A 12,565-nucleotide genomic window follows, 5' to 3' on the forward strand; every position below is an offset into this window, starting at 1 on the left:
GATCTACCCACAAGACAGGGTGACCCCCCCTCCTCCTGACACACACACACACATACACACACACGTGTGGCTCCCAGTCTCGCCTCTATTTACAGGGGGAAGGAGAAGCATGGTGGCCTGGACAAGTGAAGTATGCCCTGGTCACCCAACAGCCTGGAGGCAGAGCTGGAGCCAAGCCTACTCCCCAGGGGAACCCAAGCTCTGACTGTCAGCGGTGGCACATTCCAGGGGCCCCTGGGGAGCGCCACCTGCCAAACCCCAGTGGCCACCTCGGCCCCCTTTAAGGAGTGTTCTGCCTTCCAGAAGCACTCCAGTCTTAATTTTAGCTTGGAGACCTGCCACCGACAGCTTTAACGAGAGGCAGGCCGGAGTTATGCAGGACAGCTGTCCCCGGCATGCTGGGTGGGGCCTATTTAGCCGGCAGGGGCACTAGGCCGGGGCCCCTGAGCTGGTCTCTCTGCCCCAAGTGTCCTCGGCCCCGCCTGGCTTCACCGTGGCCCTGAGGGTCCCCGGCCCAGCGATGATGGCCGAAGAGCACACAGACTTAGAGGCCCAGATCGTGAACGACATTCACTTCAAGGAAATTGACCTGGTGAACCGGGACCCCAAGAATATTAACGAGGACATTGTCAAGGTAAGCCCCTGTCCCCAGACCCCAGACGGCCAAACCAACCAGGGCCGGAAAGCCCAAGGAACCTTTGGCACAAACACGCCAAGCTGGTATCTTGGGAGCGGAGGCACAAAAAAGGTTGCCACCACCGCTGGCTTCTCTGGACACTGGCCAGGGAGGAAAGGAATGGCAGCCAAGCAGGACTCTGCTCCATGCCAGGGCACCGCTGGGCTCCACAGTGGGCTTCGGGGGATCCCCTCCACCCCTCCGGACTGCGGCCTACGGGGTGTCTGAGCCATGCCAGGCCTTCACACAGGCCTGGTGGCAGAGGCCTTGCAAGGGGTGCCTGGGCGTCCTGGGAGTGGCCAGAGCCTGACAACAGGCACAGCTGGCTGTTTCAGAGGCACACCCTCAATCCTGCCTTTGCCCAGGAGCTCGGGGGCTCCCTCTGAGGCAGTATGTCTGGAACTGGGGTCTCCAGGCATGAACATCAAGGACCGTCCAGAGGCCTTGGCCTGGGGCCTCAAGGCCTCCCAAAGACTCAGAGTCTCAAAGCAGAGCAGCTCAGGAGAAATGCAGGCAAGAAGGGACCTGTTGGCCCCTCACTGTGTGATCCCCTCTTGTTTACTCAAGAGTCTGAGATCAAGAAGATCACAGTTCAAAGCCCACCCAGGCAGAAAGTTCACAAAACCACATCGCATTTACTAAAGAGCCAGGCATGGTTGGGTGGGCCTATGACCCCAGCTAATCAAGCTTAAAACCGGAGAATACAAGTCCAGGACAGTTTAAGCAATAGAGGGCCTGTCCAGCACATTGGAGCCCCTGAGTTCAAACTCCTGTAACTGCCAGAAAAGAAAACCTGGATTCTTTCCTGCCTTAGTCTCTCCACTGCTGAGACTGCAGGTATATGCCACCTAGCTGGCAAGACTTTTAATATAGACCATCATAGAGGGATTTCTTATTACTTGTTTGTCAAGTCTTATGTGCTGAGTGCTACCGTAAGTACTATATGCTTTACTTTGCATGGTAATCACAGGATAATTTGCTTCTAAATTAACTGGACTGCTTTTGAATGGGAGATGTCCTCGGCATCTAGCTTGCCCTAGATTTATGTGTAACTTTTAGCAGCCATATGTGAAAAGAAGGAAATCCAGCGGTTGCAGTTCATTTTCCAGATATGTCTCACTGAACCCCATAGGATCAGAATAGTTTCAGTCATATGTGTGGATTCCATACAGAACAGTGTTAGTGAGTGCACGCATGGTCCTTCTCTGCCCTCAAAGACTAGTGTGTCTTGGGCTAATGTTTCGGTCTACATTTTTCATCAGAAATAATTCTTCTCTATTTAGAGTCCATAAAACTTATAGCTGAAAAGGATTCGTGGGCCCAGGTTGACCCCAACATTCTTAAAGATTTTCCAGTAGCAGAAGCCGGGGTTGGGTTTTTATGTGGTGATTAAAATGGGGAATTGGAAGCCTGTGACAACAGCCTCCACGCTGCCCCCTCCTAACAGCGCAGATATACTGACATAAATGACAGGGGTGGAGACCGGGCATGTATGACAGCACAATGGGGAAACTGAGGAAAGCAACGTTTTCACACTATGAACCCCAAGACATGTAAAGCATTATCCGGCATGGTTTCCACGCAGTGTCTAACAGGAAGGGTCCTGGATGGCAGAGATCTGCCACTTAACAATGGCACTGGGCGGTTTTCTGAACTAACTGCTTCCTTCCCCACCTCCTCAGTAAGAGTGACGATCATGTCTTTTTCCTGGCTCTGGACAGCACTGTAAGGCAGAGGGTCCTGTGCAGGGGGGAGGAAGGAGACTGACATTGTCCAACACAGTCCCCAGCATAAGCAAGGGGTGACAGCCGAGTGTCCCGTCCAGAGGATAAAAGGGCTCAGACATGGCGCCAGGTGGGCCACTGGGGAGAAAGTAATGGGCACAAAGTGCAAAATGAACTCCAGGTCCTACTAAGCCAGGAGGAGGCCTGCTCCAGACCTCACGTCCAGATTACAACCCAGAGAATGAAAGGCAAGGGAAGCAGTGATGTCCAGCTTTATGCAGCTTCCTTGGTGCTCAGAGGTATCCACTCACCCCTGGATGATCCCAAAGGTCAACCTTTTTTGCAGACCCACAGATAACGCTGTCCGAGGTTGTTCTTTGGTACTGTCCCCGCGTTCTGTTTGGGGAAGAGAGACTTCCTTTCCTTTGCTTCCTTTTCTTGTAGATGGACACAATGCACTTCAATATTATTTGATGACTGAACAAGGAAACATTGAGTGACACAGAGCCAGGGCCATAAAGGCAGGGAAAAGCCACAGACAGGCCAGGGAGCCCAGAGTTAAGTTGGGGGATGTTAAGGAAGAAAGCTAAGGAAGAAAAAAGGACATTGTAGCCAGACCCAGGCAGCATGTTTGCACAGGGTGTCCGCCAGGCGCCATTGCCACGGGAAAAGACAGACAGAAGGATGGAAGACAGGGTGGGGGTAAAGGAGACAGAGGGACAGGGAAGAGGTCCAGAAGGCTGAGGCAGTGTTCTGGGTGGCTCCTGTCAAGGCACCCAATCCTGGAATGGGACCCAGCTAGAAACCTGGTTCTGGCACTGTCTTGCCCGGGGACTCAGAAAATCCCTTTACCTCTCCTGAGCCTGAGTCCCTGGTGTAGTTAGAGGTGGGTAGAGCGGGTAGAAAAGAGGGACCCATGGTTCCTCGGTCCCAACTGCTCAGATCTCACACACTGCAAAGGAAGAGGAGCAGGGAGGAGACAGACGCACCCTGGGCCTGCGCCAGGGCCCAGACCAGAAGATGAATGCCCAAAGCAGGAAAGTCCTGTCCACGCAGCACACGCATGCTGGTCTGCAAGCCCTGGGGGTGGACTGGGGCAGGGTGGAAGGGTGAGCACCCCTCAGTCCCCTCCCTCCCCAACAATGTCAGAGTGCCTGCTGGGTGCTATGCTCGGTCTCCCTGTGGCGGTGGGCAGGGTGCAGGGGCATGGATGTGCACACAAGGATGTGAGGCTCTGGGAAGCCCTCTGCAGACCACATCCTAGGGTCTCTCATGCTGACCGTATCCCCAGGCCATTCTGAGGGAACTCCCTCCCCCATACACACAGACACCTGGCCCCTCGCGCAGACATGCTTGACCCTATGAGTCACATGGCTCCTCCAGCTTCTAGACTCAACGCCTCTCCCCTCAGGAGCCTGCCAGGATCCCACACATCAGCTCCCACCCCACCTCCAATCACATGGGCTTGGCCCTGGGCACATCAGCTCAGGATGAGAAACACTCAGAAGATCCGTGAGTCCCCTCGACCCCTCTCCCCCAGCTTCCCAGTGTAGGAACAGCCAGGACACCTTTTGTAGAAAGATCAACGTGACAGATACCCCCACACAGCGGATGGGGCTGGAGGAATGAGGCCACACAGTGCCAGATGGTGAGTTAGTGTCAGAGAAAGTGGCCTGGAAGGTTAAGGGAGGAAGGCCTCACTTGCATCTGGGAAAAGCAAAAGCCAATTTCACAGGAAATGGTGTCTAAGTTGCACTGTTTTTGAATGAGAAAAAATTAAAATGTAGGCTAGGGGAACAGGCTTTCCAAGAAGAGGAAAGGCAAGAAGCCATGGATGAGGTGGAGGCTTTCTCCACAGTACTGGGAAGAATGTGGGGGCAGAGTCGCCTCTTCCTGTTCATGGTAGACATTGCTAATGGTTCACAGACCTTTGCCAGGAAGACAGGCTCCATCCTTTGGTCAAGCTTGGCACCACAGACTAGGCCTCTTGGCTGTTTTGCCTGCAGAACAATAAACTCTTGGATCTGGAAACACAGCATGCAAAACAGATGGCCCTGACATGGGTTCTTATTCAGCCAAGATGGAGAAAGCTTTCAAATTTTCAGGTTTTTCAGCAAACAATTCCTCCCCAGCCTAGCAATTCCTTGAAGCACGACATGTCAATAACCACACGAGACGTCACCCCAGCTATCTTTAACCCTCCCTGACACCCTCCCTGCTCTGAAGTGGGCAGCTGTTCTGGTGCCCAGGGGACTCCAGGAAGCTGTGGTCACATGGTGGCCTGGGGTAGAAACCACCCAGAGCTCCAATGAGCTGGAGGATCCAAGATGGTTCACCAAATCCAGGCACTGGCTGGAAGGTGGGGCTAGACAGACTTCTCTCCCTCTCATAGCTTGGGGCCTGTCCCTCCACAGCAGGTGTAATGGCAGACTCAACACTACTGGCCTCTAGCGCAGGGTATAAAATTTCCTCTGCCCCCTTCTGAGCGGGGAGGGCAGTCACATGACAAACTCTCACTCTAGCCCCCAGACATGAACCCCGAGCAGCCTGATTCACTGAGGGTCATCCAGAAGAACTCCCCACACAAAGCTGGCACCCAGCCTATGCCACCACCCAGGGCATTCCGGTCGCTTCTCATCCCAACTTGTGCCAACCTCACAGCAGGCACAGGCAGAGCCCTCAGGAGAGAGAATGAGGAGTCCAGCAAGAGGGCCAGGACCAAGGCTGGCAGGAGGCTGAGGAGATTTTTCTAGCACATTCCTTTTTGTCTCATAGCCCATGATATCTCTTTGGTCTCTTCCAAGCTCCTGGACATGATTGCAAGTGGCTTTGGACTCCAGTCTGCGTGCTCTGTGCATCCCCTCGGGACACACTTGGTCCCAAGCTCCCAGCAGGGCTCTGAGTCCTCTCTGGGCAGACCCTGGGGGAGGGAGAAGGCAGAGGATCTTCGGGCTCACACCTTAATCCCAGCTTAAGCATCGCTCTGCGTGGCCCCCACACATGGGCAAGGGACAGAAATGAGATGGGCAGCCAGCAGTGACCCAAGGAGGCAGAGCACAGGGTAGGTGTTTCCATAGTCACCCAAACTGCACAGAATTCTCTCGCCCATATTATAATTTCTGACAAAAGCAGCAAAGCCTGGCCACTTTGAAGCTGGGTTTGTTTTTTGTTTTGTTGTTGTTGTTGTTGTTTTGTTTTGGGTTTTTTTTTGTAGCTACTGCCTCATTTTAGCTACTAATTTTGTAGCCCAGTGCTTTTCAAACTATCTGGGTAAAGGGCCAGTTGTGTTATGATTATTCCATTCTGCTGTACAGCGGTATTTTTGTGCAATACAGTAAAAATTAATTTCCAGTGAGAGAAAATAAGAAGCGGGTACGCAAATCTAAGGCCCAATTTTTATCGCTGTTAGTTTCAGCAGTCATAAAATTACTACATCCAAGTTCTATGAATATTTTCAAAGGTTGGCTCTCTACTTTCACACCAAAGTTTGTGGTAGAGAGTGGGGTGAGGCCAGTGGGCCAGCCACATCTTCTGACACCATGTCACTGTGGGTCTTTTCTCAATCCTCTCTGTGAACGAAATAGCAGAGCCAAGCCAACCAACTGACTAAAGGCCTGGATGCCCCGGCATGAGTCAGGCACGCGGGGAAGGGGGGATGTTTATGACAGCAGTGACTCCTGGCTTCCTCCAACCCCACCCCACTCTTGAATCCTCAGGCAACTCCCCCCCCCTCAGGGATTGGGAGGGGTGGAGGTTTGAGGGCTCTCGTTCATGTAAGGGAGTAAGAAATCATTGTCCTCCCCTCTCTACCTCCAGTCCCATCTCTCCTGGTAAACAGCGGCCTGAGGCTTGGCCAGTAAATGCCTCCCCGAACCCCTCACCCTCCAAGAAAAAGGGAGTCTGTGTGGATGAGAAATAAGAAAGCCACTGTGTACTTCTGAGTGACTGCCTAGTGGGCTCTACCAATGTCTCCCACACTGGCCCGCTGTGACCAAAGCTGTCTGCATGCTCAGCTCATTTAGGGGACCCCCCTGATCCACAGCGCAACCTCTCTGATCCACAGAGAGTGTCCCCAGTACCTCACTCAAAGGCAATCCCTGGAGATAATGCCAAGTCAGCGTCAGCCCCTGTGGGGAAGAAATGATAAGGAAGACACAGCAGAGAGGAGGTCCTGGGGAAGGGGTCAGAACGGTAAGCAGAAAACGAGAGAAATGAGGATTCTGTCCCTCTGGTCCAGCTCAGACTGAGACCGGCACACAAGCACCTCTGAGGAGTTTGACTGGAGAATGATTCAATTTGCGATACTGGATGTCAGCAGTTCTGAGATAGACGTTGGTGAGAACTTCAAAACATTTCCACCAACACTCACCCCATGGGTGCCATATATTACGCTCGGTACTACCTGAGAGGTATGTGTCTAAAACAAAGTAGGTGCTCAATAATCATTGGTTTGCTCATTTGGATGGGTGGATGAATAGATGGACAGATGGATGGGAAAGAGGACACATGGGCAGATAGATAGATGGGTAGAGACGTGGACAGATAGATCTATGAATGAATTGACATCAGTTGGGGGAGTGGAGGATGGATGGGTAGTTGGCTAGAACGATGAATGCGTAGATAGATGGGCAGATGAAGATGTGATAGCATATAGATAACTGAGGAAGTGATGGAAGGAATAAGAAATGGCAAGTTGGAGGAAGTCTCGTGATGAGCCGGCTCACTGCCTTAACCTATTCAGCAAATGAGCCCAAATACAGAGCAGCCCTGTGCAGTCCCTTGTAAAGGGACTAGCCCTTAACACCTACCCAGGCCTTGGGGACACGTAAGGTCCCAGTTATAGCAGAGGCATTGCTCTGCTTGCTGACCACAGCACAGCTCTGCAGCGCCCCACGGAGCACGACTTCCTGCTCGCTGCAGCCACTGGGCCCCATGTCCACTCTCACTTTCCAAGCGGCCGGAGGACTCAGCCTCTGCCCTCTCGCCCTGAGTCTTGGTTCACCTTCCTTAAGGCAGGACCTCCTCTGTCACAGGTCACGCCTTCCTCCCAACTCACCACAGGTCACGCCTTCCCCCCAACTCACTCCTGACACTCTCTCCTCCATGTGCTTGCTGGGCCTGGCATCCATCCTTACTCCTGGCCCGCCCTCTGCCTCGAACTCCCAATCACCCCCACACCAAAGGCTTCTCTCCAGCCTCGCCCTCCCCATCTCGCCCTCCACCTTCTGCAAGCATCTGCAGCTCCGGGGAGCCACGCCTCCCACCAGCTGCTGGCAGCTGTTGCTCCTCCAGCCCCAGATGTCCACTCCCAGTCCACGGCCCTCGTGTCTGCCTGTTTACCCTTAATTCTCTGCGTGAGTGGGTCTCGCTTGGGCGGTGCCGGGACGTGACGAGCTGAGCTGAAGATTCCCCTTCCTGCCTCCGCAGGTGGACTTCGAAGACGTGATCGCGGAACCGGTGGGCACCTACAGCTTCGACGGCGTGTGGAAGGTGAGCTACACCACCTTCACCGTCTCCAAGTACTGGTGCTACCGCCTGCTGTCCACGCTGCTGGGGGTGCCGCTGGCCCTGCTCTGGGGCTTCCTGTTCGCCTGCATCTCCTTCTGCCACATCTGGGCGGTGGTGCCCTGCATCAAGAGCTACCTGATCGAGATCCAGTGCATCAGCCACATCTACTCACTGTGCATTCGCACCTTCTGCAACCCTCTCTTCGCCGCCATGGGCCAGGTCTGCGGCAGCATCAAGATGGTCCTGAGGAAAGAAACCTAAAGCCCCAGGCGGGGCCTTGGGGCTGGCAGGGCAGCAGGGAATCGGGCCAGGCTGGTTCCCTGGTCCTGCTCCACAGGGCCGCTGGAGAGTTCCTGTCCCCACCAAACAGGAGCACACAGGACAGGGAAAGAAAGGACAGTCCAGTGTGGAAGTATGGAGGCCCTCCCTCCTCCCGGCCCCTCTGCAATGGCCCCGTGCCCCGGCCTGAGGGAAGACGGTTTGCTAAGAGGCAGCTACAGCAAGTCTTTGCATCCAAGTGTACTGTAACAGCATAACCAGAGCACTGGTTCCCCCGGGGTCAACCTGTCCACACATGCCCAACAGCCAGCAATGACTATTGGGGATCGAGGGTTACGCCAATAAAGGGTTTCAGCGGCTGCGTTGGGGGTGTTGTCCTTCTTTCTTTCCTTTCTTCCTTCCTTCCTTCCTTCCTTCATTTCTCCTCCTCCCCGTCCTCCTCCTCCTCTCTCCCTGTCTCTCATTCTCCCCCCCACCCTTTCTTTGGTGCTGGTCCAAGAGTGTAAACTTTGGCCTTGGCACCATACCTGAGTTTTTCCTTTGCTCAAGGCTAGTGCTCTATCCCTACCCCTCCTGCTTCTCGGTGGCTCATTGGAGATAAGAGTCTCAGACTTCCCTCCCCCGGCTGGCTTTGAACCATGAAGCTCAGATCTCAGCCTCCTGAGTAGCTAGGATTACAGGTGTGAGCAATCGGTGCCCGGCTGGGTTTTCTCTTTATCCATTAAGTTGGTATGAATCCTAAGCAGGTTTGAAAGTGTCCTTTCCCTGCCTTGACAAACGCAAGTGGGGAACGTGGGTTTGTCTTTTCCTGAGCCAAATTAAAAATTAAAATTAAAACGAAGCAAGTGTGTTTTACTCTTAGGATTTGGTTTGTTGGCCGAGCACCTGTTCCCAATTATTCCCAATGACTTCTGCTGCCAATGAGCCAGTTAATGGGCACCAAGGGAAGAAAATGCCCTTGGCTAGGAGGGCAGGTGACCATGCCTGGGCCTGGCTGAGCCTTCCTTAGGTGCCAGACAGCAGTCTCTGCCTTAGCTGGCCTGGCCTCCTGGTATATGTGAAACTTCAGTCACAGAGATAAAAGCAGGGAAAAAAAAGCGAGAGAGAAGGATCCCTCAGCATTTGCAGGTTTTTGGAAGCATTGCTGGTGCCCGGCCACAAGCCCTGGGGGTTTTGGGGATCAGAGTATGGAGGGGGACATATTAATTAGGCAATGGGGCATGGGTCCCCCCCCCATGCACTAGCTAGTCCTGCCTCTGTCCTCCTTGACTTCTCTGGCCTCAACTTTACCAGTAGACAATCTCTACTGGCTGTCTGCCTTCTCAAACATGGCCCCTGACTGTCGTTTACTCTACCTTGTTATGTAATTTTCAAACACACACAAAAAAGATGAGTCTGCAGTATGCAGGCATCTATCCACCATCTTGGAGCTGCAATCAACATTGGCTTTACCACCTATCCATCCATCCATGCATCCACCCACCCACAGCCCCATCTCCAAATAATCTCGAGTGAGGCCTTTGCACATGGTGGATTCAAGTACTTCACACAGAAATTTGTTCCAGGGTCCCCGAGCACTTTTCAACAGAGTCCCTCTCGAGAATGAGGCCGGGTCTTTCTCTGCCCGTGCACTCATTAGCAAATGACCCTACAAGGCCCTGAAGCCTACAATTCACCAACCATGGTTACTGCTGTGGGAAGAGAGAGAAAAGGCAAAGCATTATGTGAAAAAAAATGTTTATTAAGTGCACCTGGTATGAAGCAGCTCGGGATGCAGACATCTGAGGACTGGTCACACCATTCACCAGTTGGCACAGTGACGAGAGTAGAACAAAAATCAAAGAATTGACATCACATGTTGAGTGGCCCTCCATTTACCTGAATACAGGACAGGGAAACACTGAAACAAGAATCTGCGCTCCCATCCCTCTGCTTCCTGAGGAGGCAACACAAACATGCACCCCGAGGCAGCGCCACACAGCAATGTTTTCTCCGGGCCTGCCTGAAGAAGCAAGGCTCCATCTCTAGATTCACTTTTGATCTCCAGAACCACAGAACAACCCAGAAGATAATTACTCACTGGCAACTCCAGCTGTGGTCCCTGTGCAAGGACCTGGGGCGTGGTCCCCAGGCGTGGTCCCCAGGCGTGGTTCTTGCAGGTGGTGTGTGAACATGTGGAAACCAGGGAAGGAGGCCTGGGGCCTGGTGAGAACCACTGGACATCTCTACACTCTTGACCCCAAGAAACTCTGTTGGCTCCAAAGATGGTGACTTCTCAAGGGGCAGCAGGAACTCAGGGCATCCTCGAGGCACAGATGCCAACAGGCTCCACCACCGCAGTGACCCAGAACACGGACATCCAGCTAGCTGGCTTCTGGAGAGCAGGAAGTGGCTGGCAGGGATGCTCGGTGCCTGTCACAGCACCACGGGCCAAAAGTGGCACTGCCTTGTCTCCAGCTGGTACGGCAGATCTTGTACTAAGCTCTTACACAGTGGGCATGGGCATTGCACTGTGTCTCTTCTCCAGAGCATCTAGACCATAGTGCAATTCTGTGCGTGTGTGCACATGTGTATGTGTGTGTGTACGTGCGTGTGCATGTGTGTTCCAGTGCACAAGAGTGGAAGAAACAGAAGTATGTGGTGCAGGGAGGGAAGAAAGGGGAGGGGGAGGGAGGGAGGGAGAGAGAGAGGGAGAAAAAGAGAACTGAGGCTTCAAGGAAGACCTCTTTCTGTATCTCACTAAGTTCTGGATATTAAAAGCTCCCCAGCTCTAATCTGATCACACCTGTATTTAACAACTGAAGGTATTTATTTCTTAGGCCTAGGCACAGCCCGCCATCCAGGCTGAGAGGTCATCTGAGAACAAGTTTATCACAGAAGCGAAGCTTTTGCGACTCTTAAAGAACCACCATTCTGCACGAAACAGGGAAATCTGCAGGGACAAGACATCCCCCCCCCCCGCCCCCCGCGGCCTTTATTAGAGCTGGGTGGGGTGTTAGCATTGCTGTTGCAGTTGGCCAAAATGGAAAGTCTCTCTTGTAAGTCATCTCAGACACACAAGCTCAGGGAGGTCAGAGCCCAAGGAATGCATCCCTCGCGGTGGCTTTCTCTGAATTCAGTTATTGCACGTTTCTTTCTTTTGTATCTATGTGTACAGTTCAGTGGTCTCTAATGTTCTCAAACTTGTGCACCACCACCACGAATTCCAGAACATTTTCCTCTTCCCCAAACAGCCCCCGCTGGGATCAGGCCCTTCCCATGTCTCCTTAAGCCTCCAGCCACCAGCACTGGGATTCTATAGTCTACGTGTACAATGTTGGCCACTCTGCCATTTTGTACATGAGATCTCTGTGTGGCTTTTGTCAAACAGCCCCTTTAGCTTAGCCTGATGTTTCCAAAGTTCATCCACGTTTCAGACTGAAGTGATAATTCACTTATTTTTATGGCTGACGAGTGTTCCATGGTATAAATATCCTGTCTCCTAATTACCTATCCCTTGGTTGGTAACTGTGGCATTTCCATTATGAAGCTAAGATAAGCGTGGGTGGACACATTCGGGGGACATGTACATTTTCATCTCTCTTGGGAAAATATCTAAGATAGGCATTTCTGAGTCCTGTGGAAAATTCTGTGTCACTTTTGAGAAGCAGCCAAGCTGGTTGCCTTCCCCTGATCTTCCGTCAGCAGACACATGAGAAGTACTGGTTCTCTATCCTTTTGAGTGTGGCAGTTCTACTGGGGGAGTGGGCTGGGACCTTGCTGTTGTTTGGCCTGAATTCTCCCAGTACTGATCAGCAGATTTTCATGTGTATGGTGGCCGCTTATAGATACTCTTTGGAGAAAAGTCTATCCACATCTTTTGCCTATTTTTATATTGGCTTTTCTTCTCATTTAGTATATTGTGGAGGGTTCTTTACATAGAGGGGTGCAGTAATAGATATATAATTGGTGGCCATTTTCTCCCATTTTTTCACTTGCTGGATCATGTCCTTTGAATCACAGAAGTTTAAATTTTCACCAAGTCCACTTTGTCTATTTGTTCTTTGGCAGGTTGTCTTTGGTGCCTTATCTCAGAAACCATCACCCAGCTCAAGGCTACCAACGTTGACATGTATCGTTGAGGCATGCCTATCCTCATGCAGAGTACAAAAGCTCAGCTTAGTTCTTTGCCATAGATTTCTAGTACCAGTTGTTGAAACAACTGTTCAACACTCTTGCCACCTTTGTTGGAAATTAACTGATCAGAAAAGAAAGGGCTCATAGCCACTGTCTTTATTCTAGGTTATTACCAGACATATCCATTTGCATGCCAGGACTATGCTTGGTTTTGTAACTATAACTTTATGGTAATCTTTAAAATCAGGAAAAGTGAACCTAC

The 12,565-nt window shown here is 52.1% G+C and overlaps 1 protein-coding gene across 1 annotated transcript; it reads left to right on the top strand.

Moving 5' to 3' along the window:
- Nucleotides 1-514: 514 nt before the first annotated feature.
- Cav3 (caveolin 3) lies at nt 515-8,377 on the top strand. The gene is made up of 2 exons (XM_090323838.1): nt 515-634; nt 7,828-8,377. Exons 1-2 carry the CDS (start codon nt 521-523, stop codon nt 8,167-8,169), a joined length of 456 nt encoding a protein of 151 aa, XP_090179964.1. The 5' UTR covers nt 515-520; the 3' UTR covers nt 8,170-8,377.
- Nucleotides 8,378-12,565: the final 4,188 nt, after the last annotated feature.

This window comes from Megascapheus bottae, chromosome 33 (genome assembly GCF_031878675.1).
Source record: "Megascapheus bottae isolate mThoBot1 chromosome 33, mThoBot2.hap1, whole genome shotgun sequence".
In the NCBI taxonomy this organism is placed as follows: Eukaryota; Metazoa; Chordata; class Mammalia; order Rodentia; family Geomyidae; genus Megascapheus; species Megascapheus bottae.